Genomic DNA, 17,197 nt, shown 5'->3' with positions numbered 1-17,197 from the left:
AATACATCAAAATTCCAACATCACTTGGCTAATACAATGTTTCTTTACCAAATTCAACGCAAAACATATATTTATTGTGGATATCCTGAAAACCTGGCTGACTGACTGACTTGGGTGCCTCTAGGATCAGGTTTGAGAACCACTGATGTAGAGACAATGTTTACTTTTTGAAATATATTTCTTTGAATTACTTGATATATCTGAAAAAGAAGAAACTTACATCTATGTATGAGGCATTAATGTAGTCTGAGCATGGAACACCCTCTATGGGAATCAAAATCACTCTGGAATGATCATCTGTGAAGAGAAGGCATATGTGAGCAGAATCTCTTTCCTGGAGAATGTTACAGGTGTAAGATGTATTGTACTATAGCTAAGGAACAACACCTTTGAAGATGAGAAAATTCTGTGTTGGGCAAAACGTGCCTTCGAGATGAAAAAGATAATTTTATGGAAGTATACAGTATTAATGGCATAAAAAAGAAACAAGTAATGAATGGGTCTGCATGACTATATATATATAACAACAGAACATTTGGGGATCAAAATGAAATAGGTCAGAATGAGTATACCTTTAACACAGATATAGCATACACTTATCATCGACTGACAATTTAAAAGTAATCATTATAAAGTTTACTTTTCCATAACAGGTTTTCAGTCACAATCACTTTCACAACAGTTAAAAGTTAATTTATAAATTTTCACATAGATGTTACAGATGTTATAAGCGCATGAAAACGTTTCCAAAATCTATTTTGATCATACCCAGTTCTGTCTGCTTTGGAGAATTTGGCACCTTGTGGTCACAACTGATACTGCCGAAAACGAATAATGGGCATTGAAATTTAACATAACAAATAATAAAAGAAGCAATGTGAAATCAGAGATCAAGTGTTTATTTCAGTAGGATTTAGCACAATAGAGACTCAGATTATTCGTATTCAAATCGAATACTCAGTACAGCCCTATTTGTAATAGAATATATTGAACTTTCTTGGGATCTTGCCAGGTATTTGTGACCTGGATTGGCCACTGTTGGAAACAGGATGCTGGGCTTGATGGACCTTTGGTCTGTCCCAGTGTGGCAATACTTATGTACTTAGAAAGTATTGATACGTTGTGGATACAGTAGCCTCTCTCTTTTCTCAGATTAACCTAATACAGATACTTTTTGTCTGTCTTGTACATGTTATGTTAGAGTATGGGGTATACAAAGAGCAGGGCTGCAGACTGCTAAAAATTTTTAATTGCATAAAGCATCCCCCTCACACTTCCTCCTATAAAGTGCAAAATATAGACAACAGAAGTAAATTCTCAAAACTGACATGTTTCAATTATGAAAGTGAAAATAAAATCATTTTTCTTACCTTTGTTGTCTGGTGATTTATATTTTTCTAATCATCTTGTTCCCTGTTTCTGGTTCTGCTTCCCCCTCTTTGTGCTCTGAACTGTATTTCCAGGGCCTCCTATCCATTCACTGTTTCTTTTCTCTCTTCCTTTCTTCTTCACTCTCTGCCCTATATCCATCTTTCATGTCCAACTTTCTTCCATTTTTCTGCCTTCTTCTCAAATGTATCAAGTTCCCAGCTCTTCTCTTTCCCTCCATCCATGGGCAGCATCTCCTTCCTTCTCTCTTCCGTTCCCTGCCATCTATGTGCATTTCCCCCCTCTATTCCCATCTCCTACCCTCTGTTATTGTCCACCATTTCCCTTCTTTCTTTTTTTTTTCTTTCTTCCATCCCCCGTTTCCAACATCTGTCCCTCTCTTCCTCTGCCATCCAGCATCACCCCTTTCTTTCTCTCGCTTCCCCAACCATTCAGCATTGCTCCTCTCTCCATCATCCACCATTGACCCATCTCTCTCTCTTCCCCCTCACCATCCAGCATCACCCCTCTGTCTGTCTGTCTCCCCACCATCCAGTACCATCCACCTTTTCCCTCACACACCATCACCATTCAGTACTGCCCGTCTCTCAGACCTGCCCCCCCAACCATCTAGTATCACTGTCTCTCCTCCTCCCCCCACCACCACCACCACAAAAACAAAACCACCATCCCTCCTTGCTCCAACCATCTAGTATTGCCTTGTCTCCCTCTATAACCTGCATTGCCCTATCTCTCCCCCCTCATTCTGCATTGCTCCATCTGTTCCCACCCCCATATTCTAGATTGCCACATCTCTTCCCCATCATATTATGCATTGCTCTGTATTTCTCCACATCCTTGTCCTACACTGCCCCATCTCTTTCTCCCCCCATAATGGTCTACACTGCTCCATCTCTCCGTACCCTCCATATCCTGCATTGCCCCATCTTTTCCCCTCCCCATAGTCTGCACTGCTCAGTCTGTCCCCATCCACCATTGCCCCATCTCTTCCTGCCTCCTCTGAATTCTGCATTACTCCGTCTTGTCTCTCTGTCCCCTTCCCCTGGATCCGGCAGCACCAGCAGCAGCACGCAGAAGGGAACATCCTTGTGCCAGAGTTTTGCTTATAGCTGCCTGCCACAGCCACAGTGAAGGCAAGCAGTGGACTGGTGCAGGAGCTTCAGAGCACCTAAAGAGTGAGACAGCAGGACGGAGAGAAGACAGGGAGCGACAGATGAGGCAACGCTGGATATGAGGGAGCGGCGACAGAGCAATGCGTTAACTGCGCTAAAAGTTTTAATGCAAGTTAAATATTTAACATGTTAAATGTGCAGCCCTAACAAAGAGTGAGGCTGAGTACTGGGTCATAGTAGACTGTGGCACCTTAAAGGACCACATGGATGTAGGTTAGGTACAGAAGGGAAATTGTGTAATGCCAAAATGTGTTATGTTGCAGAACAGGCAAGCCTCACTGCAGCAGTGTCAACATCAATAGAAGTAGGCTGCATTTGGTGTGCTGGCATTGGATAGTGGTGGCGAGAGACTTGGTACTGAAGGGCAGTGGGGGTTTCAGTGGAGGTGATTATGGGGTCCATGGCATTGTGCTTCAAAATTAGTGTGTGACCATGACTGGTGTGCTATTGAAATGGTAGCAGACACCCTAGGAGCAGCACTGCTCTGGATAACACACAGCAGGAGGCGGCGGCATCAGAATGAGTGAGACAAGGGATTAGTGGTTGTGATACACTGCAAGAGAGGGAATAGCTAGGAGGTGATACAGGAAGAGTTAGAGTGACTCAACTGGGAAAGGTGACAGGGACTGCATGCATGTGAAGGAATTGCCATGGGGGGGGGGGGGGGGAGTGTATTTGAGAAAACACGAGAAATGGGAACTGGAAGGGAGAGAGTGAGGGCTGAGGACACAGTGGAAATGAGGAGAAAGAGCAAGAGCCAGCATTTTCTTGAATTTGCTTCTATTTCCCCATTGCAGTTGGGAGTGGAAAATGGAGGCCACTACTCACCCCAACCTGGTTCTGCAGAAAAATACCACTGACTGGAGTCAGGGAAGGAAGACCTCTTTCTCTGGTCCTAATCCTGATCCCCCTTCCCTTCCAAATCTAGATGTGCCACAGTTTGTATTCTGTTAAAGTCTGTCATAAAAGAGTAGCTAGAAATCCTGTATTTACAGAAGTACTGTTATAAACTAGTCGAAGAACATAAGTCTTAAAGCAAACATCCTGTCCCCCTTCACAGAACCACAAAATACCAGAAAACTTGAGTGTTTGAAAATGAAGGCATCAGAAATGGTTGATCTTACTACACTGGAATGCTGATTATACGGATGTCCAATTATCCGGACTGCTGTACAGTGGCCCACCCAGCAACAGCACATCACCACCATCTCCCCTCCCCTACTGGTGGCCCTCTGGGTGTCATAAATTAATTTTTTTTCAAAGGAAATGATCCAGGCCCAGGTAACGTGTAGTTTATTTCTCAGGTTTCTTAGTCCTTTAAATCTTTTCCTCCCCTATCCTCTTCCCCAACTCCAGGTCCGGTAACCAGTGCACCACGGCATACATGACAAGCCGCCATCGCAGAAAGCCCAGTGGCCAGAGGTGAGGAGAGAGCTGGATTGATCCTCCTGCAACATTCTAGTGTTCACTTCCTTTGTTGCTACTGCTGGTGTTTGCTGCGCTCCTGGAGTGCAGTGTGAACGAGCACGCCCTGAATAAACTCCCAGGCAGTGGCGAGGCGCACACCCTGATCAAAAGGAGGGAAATTTGAAAGGGACAAGTAGGGGAAAGTTTGTCCAATCATCTGGATGTATGATTATCTGGACACCACCCCCCCTGCCGAGGTTAGTCCGGATAATCAGTGTCCTACTATAGTTCAGTAAAATCATAAAAATTATGGGGGTAATATTCAGCCTGCAGTGGTAAGCGGCTTACAAGCTGCTCACAGCCATGGGCTGACCTAAGCCCGCATATTAAATACTGAGGCATGCACAGCTCTCTGCACTGAATATCTGAATATGTGCACTGACCTGGAAGTTAATCAGGCACTGGCCTATATTCAGACCAGTGTCTGGCTAACTTGGTGCACAGCCTTTTTGCTGTCCTAACTTTATGTGCTTACTCAGCTGGTTGGGGGACCAATATGCTTGGCTCTGTCCAATCTGTTCTCAGACCACCCCTAACCTAGATGGTTAGAGAATGGCCAGTTAGTGGAAGTATTCAGCGGCATGTTCCTGTTTTAAGGAGGAGTAGCTTCATGGTTAGTGCAGCGGCCTGAGAACCAGGGGAACTGGGTTCCATTCCCACTGCAGTTCCTTGTGACTCTGAGCAAGTCACTTAACCCTCCATTGTGCTAGGTACAAACTAACTACCTGATTGTAACATGTAAACTCCTTTGATTATAACCACAGAAAGCGGTAAATCAAATTCCATCCTCTTTCCCTTTGGGTCTGAGCTTTCTTGATCCCAAGCCCTATCCTGTGGTACCGTAGTCTGTGTGGATGTGACGGCTCATTGATGCTGCAATACAATGTCTTCTTGTCTTGTTCCTTTCACCTCTACTATACTTTCCAATTAATTATTGTAGCTCTTTAACATTTTAAAATTTTAATGATTATAAACTGCTCAGACAGTAAATACTTATGACACGGTATACCAAGATTAAACTAAACTTGAAACTTAAACTTGAAGTACTGCTCGTTTAAGTGCTGCTCAATATCTGTGGCCATCCGGCTCCAAAAGTTTAACCGGGCAGGAACCTCTCCTGCTTGGTTAAACCCTTCGAATATCGGGCCCTGTATTTTATGTTTGCTGTCTGATTTACCATAATAGCTATGTTTATATTTTATTTTAAAAGTAAGGGGCCCTTTTACTAAAGGGCTGCCGAACGGCAACCCAGAACTACAGCTGGCCCAACGCGGCCGCTGGCAGAAGTTCCACCTCGAAGAGCGCACGATTTGCATTGCTACAGAAAATAATTCCGCAATTTCTGGCGTGGCATTAACCTGGCGGTAATTAGGCAGCACCGCATGCTGCCCGGTTACCACGGGAGCCCTTACCGCCACTTCAGCTGGTGGCAGTAAGTGCTCCCCATGCAAGGCCATGCCATAAGAATAATCTTACTGTATGGCCATGTCTTTTTTAGGGGCCTTTTACCTGCTGCGGTAAAAAGGGCACCGGTGTGCAGCAAAAACTGCCCTGCCATTACCGCAGGGCCCTTTTTTCCACAGCTTGGTAAAAGGACCCCTAAATAAATTTATGGCATTTAACCAAGTATATAAATACAAAAATAATAAGACCGCCGGTTACAATCATGCTATACTCAAAAACATTTTTAACTGTCATAGAGTTACTAAAATGCCCAGCTTCAGGAGGGAGATTTTAAATCATAGCCTAATGGTTAATGCAGTGGGCTTTGATCCTGGTAACCTGAGTTCGATTCACACTGCAGTTCCTTGTGACATTGGGCAAGTCACTTAACCCTCCATTGCCCCAGGTACAAAAACTCAGATTGTTTGCCCTCTAGTGACAGAGAAAGTACCTGTATATAATGTTTACAGCGCTACGTACATCTAGTAGTGCTGTAGAAATGATTACTAGTAGTAGTAGTAGATCAGCCCTGGCCTTGATGCTTTGTGGGACCTGAAGCACCAATTTCAATGGGTAGAATTAGGGACAACAGCTACCACACTGTTTTTGGATATAATTTCAAGATCAGGACTGGCTAAAAAGTCTCCCTTCTGGAACTGAGTAACTTGGCAGCTCTGCTGTGTGACAACATTAAGAAAAGAACTCTTTCATTTTTATATCCTGTAACTAGTTTTCCTACTCACTGAATAAAAAACAGGCGTTGCAAATGGATCCCTGACAAAACATTCAGGGAATTTTCAAATAACTCTAGCAATTTATTCTTTAATTCAATTTTTATTAAGTGCCCCTGGAAGGAAAAAAGAACATCAAAAATCTATTCTTCATTCCTGCACATGGTAATAATAAGATCCCTTCTGCTCTACAGGAGGTTCCTGTCTCTCAGAAAGACAGAACCTCCCAGGGAGCAGAAAGGCAAAAGCTCACTCAGTCTTGATTTTAATATGAATAATACATACAGTATATATTTCATTAAAACATTTTTCAGAGCAATTCTTAAACACTGCTTACAGATTCAAGCATGAGGGCTGCCACTATTTGCCAGGTCAACTTGAACCTGCTGATCCAGTCCTGGTTTTGTCACCTTGCTTGCATGAATTTGTTTTTCTAGTTTTCCCATTGTTTTGCCTAATAAAATTAGGACTGAAGCAGCCTGTTCAACTGAACCATAGGAGCCAACTCTGTAGGTGCTGTGGGTGCTTGAGCACCCCCAATATTGAAAGAATTCCTTGTATATATCCCAGGAGGGGTTATTTCCATTGGGCTTGGCACCCCCAATAATTCTGAAAAGTTGGCTCCTATGAATTAAAGTGGAGTTAGGTGGCCACCTTTCTAGACATATTGGAGGAAATTCTATAAGGAAGTGTGTGTAGTAAAGTACACAACAACTTTGGGCTATTTTAATCATTTGCACAAGGATGTGGCAACATATGTGAGTGTAAATGGCCCTTTAAAAAATACCGACTATTTAAAAAGTTCCCACCATAACACGATGGCACGTACTTTTTCAGTGGGATGCACAGGGGTGGAATTTGGGCGAAGAACACAAGTTCATGAATAGAATACAAAATGTTATAATTTATAGGCGTATGTAACAAATATTGGCGCAGAAATTTACAATTGTCCTAGGATTGGTATAAACTTCCACACTTGCCAATTAATGCTAGTATTTTATAAAGAGAAGTAGGTGTCTATTTTTCTGTATATAATAGTGTTATGCAGATATTTTTTTTTTATCCAAGTCACCTTGTTATAAAATTACCCTCATTCTACTACCTTTTCTAACAGGGTGCGTAGGTTAATACTAGCAGAACAAATCCTGCAGTAATTGCCTAGATTACAGGCACAGATATTATACCTGCTTGAGAGAAGGAGAAAAGTCCATGCATACAATATGTACTTACATGCATAGTTTATAAAATGCATGTATAATTTAGAAGGTAGATGGGGAGACTAGGCAGAAGAATAAACAGAGGGTGAGAGAGACAATACATAACTGGAAAGATATGTGCACAAAAGCTTGCATTCTATGCAAAAACCTCATGATCTGCAAGCCCTGATGTTACAGGCAGACTTAGATATTGTTTCTATCACAGAGACATGGTTCAATGACTCCCATGAATGGGATGCAAACCTACTGGGCTATACCCTACTTAGGAAAGATAGAGATGGTCGGAAAGATGAAGGGGTAGATTTATATGTGAAAATCAATATTAAAGTGGCTGAGCTGCAGGAGTCCTGGGGAGAGGAACAAGCAATTTGGATTGTCTTAGAAAGAAAAGATGGAACTTCCATCCACATGAGTAATGTCTACAGACCTCCAACACAGAGAAGTTGAACAAAGATTTGGTTACAGATATATAAAAGTTGGGAATGAAGGGGGAGGTGCTGTTGCTGGAGGATTTCAACCTTCTGGTTGCGGATTGGAACATCCCATCTGCAGATTTGGAAAGAAAGACTGTGGATGCTTTTCAAAGTGCACTACTGAGAAAAATGGTGACGGAACCCACGAGAGGAGGGGTGACACTAGATCTTGTGCTCAGAAATGAAAATAGTGCGTCCAACGTCATGGTGGGTGCCCACCTTGCCAATAGTGATCATCACACTATGGTTTGATGTAAGAGCTAAAGTGGAATATAGATACAAAAGTTTAAAATTGGGGGAGTACCTGAAGAAAGAGCTGACGGGATGGAAGGATACAGGAAGCAGCGGAGGATCTGTGGTTCAAACTGAAAAGAGATATAAAATCAGCAACAGATCTTTATATAAGGAAGGTAAACAAGAACATGAGAAAAAGGAAACTGATATGGTTCACCAAACAAGCCGCTGACAAAATAAAGGCAAATGAGGTGGCATTCATGAAATACAAAAAAATGCAAGAAGAGGAACACAGAAGAGATTACCAGATAAAACTGAAAAAAATGAAGAAAGAAATATGACTGGCAAAGGCTATGGTGGAAGAACAAATGGCTAAAAACAAAGAAGGATGACATGATTTTTTCAAGTATATCAGGGAACAGAAGAAGGCTAGAAATGGAATTGTGAGACTGAAAGATGCTGTGAGCCGCTATGTGGAGAATGATGAGGGAAAAGCAGATGTGTTCTGCCTTCACTAAAAAAAAATCCTAGAGTAGGACCTCAGTAGGCTGATAAAGGTATATGTGAAAATGAAGTTGATATTACACTGTTTACGGAAAAAGAGTTTATGAAGAACTTGAAAAACTGAAAGTGGACAAAGCCTTGAGGCCAGATGGGATCCATAGAATCTTGAGGGAGCTCAGACAGCTTCTGGAGGGTCCTCTTAAAGATTTGTTTAATAAATCCTTGGAGATGGAGGAAGTTCCAAGGAACTGGAGATGAGTGGATGTGGTCCCTCTTCACAAAAGTGGCGACAGAGAAGTGGAAAACTATAGACCGGTAAGACTTACTTCAGTGGTTGAAAAGGTAACCGAAATGCTGCTCAGGAAAGGATAGTGGTGTTCCTGGAATTCAATAGGTTACAAGATCTGAGGCAACATGATTTCACCAAAGGAAAATCATGCCAAACGAATATGATTGATTTCTTTGACTGTGTGACCAGCGAATTGGATAGTGGAATGCACTGGATGTAGTCTACTTGGATTCAATAAGGTCTTTGATATAGTCCTTCATAGGAGGCTCATTAATAAACTCAGCGAGCTAAAGGACAGGACATAAAGGTGGTGACCTGATTGGGAACTGGTTGACTGACAGATGGCAGAGGGTGATGATAAATGGAGTCTACTCATAGAGAAATGTAAGTAGTTGAAAAATCTCAGGGATTGGTACTGGGGCCGATTCTATTCAACATATGTGAGCCAACATTGCTGAAGGGTTAAAAAGAAAAGGTTGCCTTTTTGTGGATGACACTAAGATTTGCAACAGAGTGGACTCCCCAGAGGGAGTGGACACATGAGAAGAGATTTACAAAAATCAGAAGAATGGTCGAATGTTTGTTTAAAATTTAATGCAAAGACGTGAAAAATGATGCACTTGGGGGTGTAGAAATCCAAAAGACAGTATGTTTCTACAGGGTGAAAGACTGATATGCATGGATCAGGAAAGACACCTTGGGGGTAATAGTCTCTGGGATTTCAAGGCAGCGAAATATGTGACAAGGCGGTGGCTTTGCCCGAAAGAATGTTAGCTGCAAAGAGAGAGGGATAACCAGCAGACGAAAGGAGGGATTGATGTCCCTGTACAAGTCATTGTTGAGCCCTACTTAGAATACTGTGTCCAGTTTTGGAGGCCATATCTCTTCAAGCACATAAAATACTTAAGGGGGGTTCAGAGGAAGGCGACAAAAATAAGAGAAGAGACTGGAGGACTTGAAATATGTATATGCTAGAGAAAAAGAGAGAGAGGTGATATGATACAGATATTTAAGTACTTGAAAGGTATTAATATTCAAACAAACCTGTTCCAGAGACATAGGGGTGGTAGAACTAGAGGACATGAAAGGAGGTGCAAGGAGGTAGACAGAAGTAACATCAGGAAATACTCTTTAACAGAGAGGGTAGTATATGCCTGGAATGCCCTTCCAGAGGAGGTGGTAGAGTCAAAAATGGTGAGTGAATTCAAAAATGCATGGGATAGACACAGGTGATACCTAAATAGAAAGAGGATGGAAACACAACATGGCTGTTGAGGTGTTATCTTGGGCAAGAGTAGTGGGAACTGAGGCTGATACTGGACAGACTTCTATGGTCTGTCAGCAATACTTAGTCTTGATTATAACCATATATCATCCCTATCATGCATGGCTGCCTATATAGTTGGCATGGTGAAGACTTGACAAACAGCATTTGAGCATGGGTGACTGGGGCCCACACAGAGTGGTGGGCGCGGCTCTGGCCACCTTGTTGGGCAGGCTGCCATCATTTACTGTGTTACTGTGCTTCACATAATCTGAGTCCCTGAGCACACTCAATGGGTAATTCTATAAAGTTAGGTGCTAAAATGCTGGGTGCCGAAATTCCATTATAGAATACTAGTGGAAGTCAGCAGATACATGCCAACATTTAGCCACACTCACTTATGCCACAAGTCTAAATGCAGCACTTAGGGCTAGATTCTATATATGATGCCTGAAAAAAGTATGCCTACATTTTATAGAATAGGCTTAAATTTCCACATGGTATATACAGAATTACATCGAGCGCCTCTCCAAGTGACCACATTTAGTCGCAACCATTTACACCACGTTTTACTTGGTGTAAATCCCAATGCCTAAATTAGGAGCACAGCAGGTGTATTCTATAACAAAGGGCACAGATTTTAGAAATGCCTATACCCCGCCCATGGCCATACCCTCTTTTCAACTATGTGACTTAGAATTTACGCTACCACGTTACAGAATACACTTACCAGCTTATTTTCAAAAGAGAAAGACGCCCATATTTCGACCCAAATCGGGAGATGGGCGCCTTTCTCTCATGGGCGCCCAAATTGGTATAATCGAAATCCGATTTTGGGCGCCTCCAACTGCAGTCTGTCGCGGGAATGAACAAAGCTAATGGGGGGGGTGTCAGAGGCGTGGTGAAGGCGGGACTGGGGCGTGTTTATCGGCCGAGGAGAGATGGGCGCGCTCGGCCGATAATGGAAAAAGGAAGGGCGGCAGACGCGAGAATTTGGGCCGCTTTTTTTAGACCCTTTTTTTTCACGAACAAGTCCCCAAAAAGTGCCCCAACTGCCCAGATGACCACCGGAGGGAATCGGGGATGACCTCCCCTGACTCCCCCAGTGGTCACTAACCCCCTCCCACCAAAAAAAAAGAACTTTAAAAACTTTTTTTTGCCAGCCTGTATGCCAGCCTCAAATGTCATACCCATCACAGCAGTATGCAGGTCCCTGGAGCAGTTGTTAGAGGGTACAGTGGAGTTCAGGCAGGTGGACCGAGGCCCATCCCCCCCACCTGTTACATTTGTGCTGGTAAATGGGAGCCCTCCAAACCGCCCCCAAAACCCACTGTACCCACATGTAGGTGCCCCCCTTCACCCATAAGTGCTATGGTAATGGTGTAGAGTTGTGGGGAGTGGGTTTGGGGGGGCTCAGCACCCAAGGTAAGGGAGCTATGGACTTGGGAGGTTTTTTAATTTTTACAAGTGCCCCCTAGGGTGCCCGGTTGGTGTTCTGGCATGTGAGGGGGACCAGTGCACTACAAATCCTGGCCCCTCCCACGACCAAATGCCTTGGAGTTGTTCGTTTTTGAGCTGGGCACCTTCGGTTTCCATTATCGCTGAAAACCGATACCGTCCAGCTCAAATCCGCCCAAATCCGATGCATTTGCCCGGCACCAACCGTATTATTGAAACAAAAGATAGACGCCCATCTTTTTCGAAAATATGGTCTGTCCCGCCCCTTCGCGGACCCCGTCCTCGGACATAGTCGCCCATGGAGATGGGCGTTTGCGTTCGATTATGCCCCTCTTAGTGAGTTCTGTGCATAATCTTAATTAATGCCAATTAGTGTTGATAATTGCTTGTTAATATCCAACTGACAGCGCTGATTAGCTAGTTAACAAATTTAGCTACACACATTGTTATAGAAACACGCTTAATATTTCCGCACAGAAATTAAGGCACAATATATATAATCTAGCAGTTGTGCATAAATGACACTATTCTATAACATGCGTGTGTAATTGTGGGAGACGCTAATGACCCATCCATCCCCCACCATGTGAAAACACCCCTTGCACTGCACACTAAAGGGCCTCTTTTACAAAGGCGTGCTAGCGTTTTTAGCACACGCTAAAAATAAGCATCCGCTAAATACTAGAGACACCCATATATTCCTATGGGCGTCTCTAGCATTTAGAAAATGCTACAAATGCTAGTGTGCCTTTGTAAAAGACCCCCTAAGCAAGTTGCACACTAAGATAATAGATAATCACTTATTAGGGTATTCTATAAATAGCGCTAAAATTAGGTGCCATACCCAACTTTCACTGGCACGAAAGCACACTTATGTACCTAGTCATAGGATAGCACCTAAGTGTATCCGTGGGAGGGACATGCATGCAGTATTGTAGAAAACCACGGATGCGTGCCAGGATTTACACTTGGTTTCAGTCATGTACTGAATTCGGCCTTTAGTGCCCAACTAGCAGTTCCATGTGAATCTCTAACATTCTTGGGGGAAAGCGCTGGTATTCTATAATCTGAGCACGCAAATGGAGCTTCCATTTGGACACCCACGCTATGGAATGAGGGGGATACTGCACATGCCAGCTTGCATCGTATGTACTCTTAGGCATGACCTAATTCTATAACAGCCCACTTAAGCATGAAAATGTTTTATAAAATTATCCTCACTCGGTAATAGAAAGATGAAAATCTTACTAGGAAGAATGTTGGGGTATCGATTCTTTTCTCTGTTTTCTTCTTTATTTGCTGCTTCGAATGATCCTTGCCCAGGCGGCAATGACTACAAAAATGCAATCGCAGGTCAGTGAAGACAATAAGCAGAGGCCAAGATAACCAAATCCCATTCCTCAACCCACAAGGTACATTTTGTACATCTTTGATTTTATGCAAAGTGACTTCAAATCATTAGACAGGACCAGGTCTGCAGCTTTCATCATAGTACAATGTGAAATGCCGAGTTCAAGAACAGCAACAAATTATGGACTATATTTATTCAATGTGAGTTAACCTGTTAATGCCATTTACTGAACGTTTATTTAATGCAAACCCTAATATTGTCAATGGGGCCTATTTACTAATGTGCCCTTTACTAAAAGCTTAGTGCATGCTAATGGAATTAGTACTGGCAGTTAGAAAGGGAATGGGCCTTTCTGTGTTTTTTACAACTACATTCAAAGCAGTTTACATAGTATATACATGTACTTATTTGTACCAGGGGCAATGGAGAGTTAATCGAACCCAGCTTCCCAGGATCAAAGTCCACTGCACTCCACTTCTGCTAAGCTTTGGTACAAGGGCCCCTAAGCAGGGCCGCCGAGAGACTAAGCCGGGCCCAGGGCAGAGGTTACTGCCGTTGTCATCCCCCTGATCGCCACCCCCCCCCCCGGATCGCCACCGCTCCTGCCCCCCTCCCCCCAGGATCGCCGCTGCCGCAACTGAGGTACCTTGGGGCTGGCGGGTATCCTGAGGCCCCCCCAGCAGAAGAATCCAGCGCTGCTCTTCACTCCTGCCCTGCCCCTGCGGCTGCTTTTTTCTCTCATCGCGCATGCTCGGTTTGAAAACCAAGCATGCGCCTGAGGGGGAAAAGCAGCCGCTTGGCACGGCAGTAGAAGCGAGTGAAGAGCAGCGCTGGAGGGGGCCCGGCGCCGGAGTTTCTCTCTCCTACTCCTATCAGGACCCAATCACTCGGGGCCCGTCGGGAGCAGAAGAGAGACAGAGAGAGAGAGACCCTGGCGCCAGGCCCCCCTTGGAGGCTGAGCCTGGGGAATTTCCCCCCCCCCCCGCCTCCCCTCTTGGCGGCACTTGCTCTAAGTGCATAAATTGAATTAATTTATGCTACTAAGTTAACACACTTTAGCTGAATAAGTCCTGTTTTGGAATTTTTCTTTTTATCTGTAAGACTGCTTATAGAAGAACAAACATCCCTGATGAGGGAGGTTACCATATGGCTCCAGAAAAAGAAGGACTGATTGAGCCAGTTAGGGTTTTAATTCCATTGCTTTCAATGGAAGTAAAATCTGGACTGGCTCAATCTGTCCTCATTTTTCTAGAGCCATATGGTAACCCTAAATTGTTTTGGAAAATGCCCTCTGGCCAGGAACAGGCAGTTTCTGCTGAGTGATATGTCTTGTTCATGTTATGTTGGAGCAGCCATTCCCAACCCAGTCCTAAGAACACACTTAGTCCCATCGGGTTTTCAGGATATCCACACTGAATATGCATGAGATAGATTTTCACAACAAGGAGGCTGTGCATGCAAATCTAGCTCATGTATATTCACTGTGGATATCCTGAAAACATGACTGGCTAGGTTGAGAAGCACTGTCCTAAAGGACAACAGGGGTATAGGTTTGGTACAGAAGAGAAATTGTGTGATGCCAAAACGTGAGCATAATAAAGTGGACCCGGAGCCTGAGAGGTGACAAAGGAATGTAGAGAAAAACTGGAGTCCTCTAATTTGTTTTTAAAGCTGTTATCATTGGAGGCAAGTAGAACCATTAACTAAATTTCCCATTAATGCACCTGCTGTGACCAATGTGCAATCCTTTCTGCATGATTTCACAACGGCTTGGATTTCACCTGTCTCTATAAGGCAGCTCATACGCCAAAATCCTTAAGCTTCTGCAGGGTTTCAAAAACCACCGAATCAAAGAAAAACCAGCACTTGAAGACAGTTTTGGACGTCTGGATGAACTCCTCAGAAAGAACAACCCTAGCCTGGCACTCAAAGATAGCAAGGATTTCTTGAATTAGATCTGAATTTTAGATCCTACTACTACTACTTATCATTTCTAAAGCGCTACAGATCCATTACTATCTTCCCCCTTCCTTCAGATGGAAGCTCGACGAGTTACATTCAGTTAAATCCTTGCTTAAGTGGCCTAACAATCTAAGTGCATCTGAGGCAATGGAGGGTAAAGTGACTTGCCCAAGATCACACAGCGACGTCATAATTAGTGCAGTGGGTTGCGGACCTTTCGGAACCAGGTTCAATTCCCTTTGCAGCTCTCTGTGACCCTGAGCAAGTCACTTAGGGGCCCTTTTACTAAAGGGTTGGCGCGTGGCAACAAGCTTGCCATGCGCCAATCTGGAACCAACACTAGGCTACCACAGGAGCCTGGCGGAAGTTCCCATTCCTAGCGCACACCATTACTGCCACCACAAAAATAGTTTCTATTTTAGTTGCACCGGTGCTAACCCTGCTGCAGGTTACCACTGGGTTAGCGTGGGAGCACTTACTACCACCTCAATGGGTGGTGCTAAGTGCTCCCCCCACCCCCCACTCCAAAATGGCTCTGCAGCAAGTGGTTCACTTACTGCGCAGCCGTTTCTTTTCCCTAAAAATGGCCAGCCTTTTGCCCGCTGCAGTAAAAGGGGGCCTCAGCGAGTGTCAAAAACAAACGCTGATGCTAACGCAGGCCCACTTTTATTGCATCTTAGTAAAAGAACCCCTTAGCTCCATTGTGAGCCCATTAGGGACTGTACTAGTACCCACATAGAAAACTATGGGGGGGTCTTTTACTAAAGCTTAGCTCAAGTTATCTGCATCAGAGCCCATTTTATTCCTATGGGCCCTGCAGCAGTTAACTTAAACTAAGCTTTAGTAAAAGAGACCCCCCTGTATTTGTTAACTGCTGTATGCCTAGGTGAAGGCTTCAGTGGTATATCAAATGCAGTAAATAATAATAATTTTTTTTTAAAAAAGAGGATTTGAGCCCTCACGTCCCTTGTTCACAACTTGCTTCTCTAATAATTAAGCTAGTTGTCTACTGGATGCAGAAAATGTAAAACTGATAATGTGTTTTCAAATTTTTGTGAGTGACCTTAGAAGAGCAGGGAGCCAAACTGCACTTTTCATTCTAGAGACTTTTGAAAGCCATTACATAAAGACTGGTGAGGGGTGAAATTAATTTTCTATTGGGGCTAAGAAGTTTTTTAAGTCTACCCCTGCTAGGGAGGGTAATTGCATATAAAACAGTTAGAACCTGGTTAGAACTACATGTTTCTTTCATGTATTTTTGTCTTGAGCTGGAAATATGTTTTATTTGTTGCTAAAATTATCATTCAATCCTTTTGAAGACAGGAAACAGGATGAAATTTTACAGTTTTACATCTTTTTTTGCAGGCTTATCAGGGAATTTAAACAGTGATGAACTGATTAAGGGGCTCTTTTACTAAGCTGCGTAAGCACTTACGTGCGCCCAATGTGCGTCAATTCCAAGTTATCACCCGGCTACCGCGTGGCCTGGGCAGTAATTCATTTTCTATGCGCGTCCACTACACGAATGACGGAAAATATTTTTATTTTCTGGAGCACGGGCGGTAATCGGCATTTGAACGCGCGTTGACCATTACCGCCCGGTTAACAATACCGCTAAGTCAATGGCTGGCGGTAAGGTCCGAGACCCAAAATGGACGTGCGCCAAATTTCATTTGGCTGCACGTCCATTTTCGGCCAAAAAAAAAAGCATTTTTTACAGGTGCACTGAAAAATGATTCTACGTGCGGCCAGAACACGTGCTTACATTACCACAGGCCATTTTTCAGTGCACCTTAGTAAAAGGATCCCTAAGAGACTTCTATGGTCTGTGAACTGCAAATGGCAAAAAACTGAAAAGAAGATTAGCCAAATCCAGCATGGGGGAACTGAGAACAATGCTAGACAGACTTCTAAGCATTGTTACATATTATGTTATGAGATTGCTATCTTGTCATTTTAAATTGCGTGTGTTTTATTCTAAGCCGCTTTGTTTATTAGGCGGAGTATATGTTTTCAAAATAAATAAATAAAATAAACAAACATGTGCGGTTCAAAACTGAAGCAGAGGTTAAGCAAAAGGCCAAATGGGGTGAATAGAGCAAAAAGGGGGCATTTAGGGGACAATTCTATTAATGGGGCACCTTCGTTTAGCTGCCCTAATGCCATGTGGTGACAGCCTCTTCCATACTGGCATCTGGACACCCAGTTTCCTTTATAGAATACTATCGTAACCCGGTATCAGC

The 17,197-nt window shown here is 43.6% G+C and overlaps 1 protein-coding gene across 5 annotated transcripts in view; it reads right to left on the bottom strand.

The window, feature by feature from the left end:
* Positions 1–17,197, bottom strand: part of PTPRE (protein tyrosine phosphatase receptor type E) — a 435,598-nt gene that overhangs the window by 134,083 nt on the left and 284,318 nt on the right. For all 5 annotated transcript variants that reach the window (XM_030202956.1, XM_030202958.1, XM_030202957.1 and 2 more), the window contains 2 exons: positions 12,890–12,974; positions 221–297 (listed from right to left, as the gene is read on the bottom strand). In XM_030202956.1, coding sequence (XP_030058816.1) covers positions 221–297; positions 12,890–12,974 — 162 coding nt within the window. The remainder of the gene's footprint in view (positions 1–220; positions 298–12,889; positions 12,975–17,197) is intronic.

The sequence above is a fragment of the Microcaecilia unicolor genome, chromosome 5 (genome assembly GCF_901765095.1).
Source record: "Microcaecilia unicolor chromosome 5, aMicUni1.1, whole genome shotgun sequence".
NCBI classification, from domain to species: Eukaryota; Metazoa; Chordata; class Amphibia; order Gymnophiona; family Siphonopidae; genus Microcaecilia; species Microcaecilia unicolor.
Note: the sequence above shows the minus strand (reverse complement) of the source record. Positions and strands in the feature narration are given on the sequence as shown.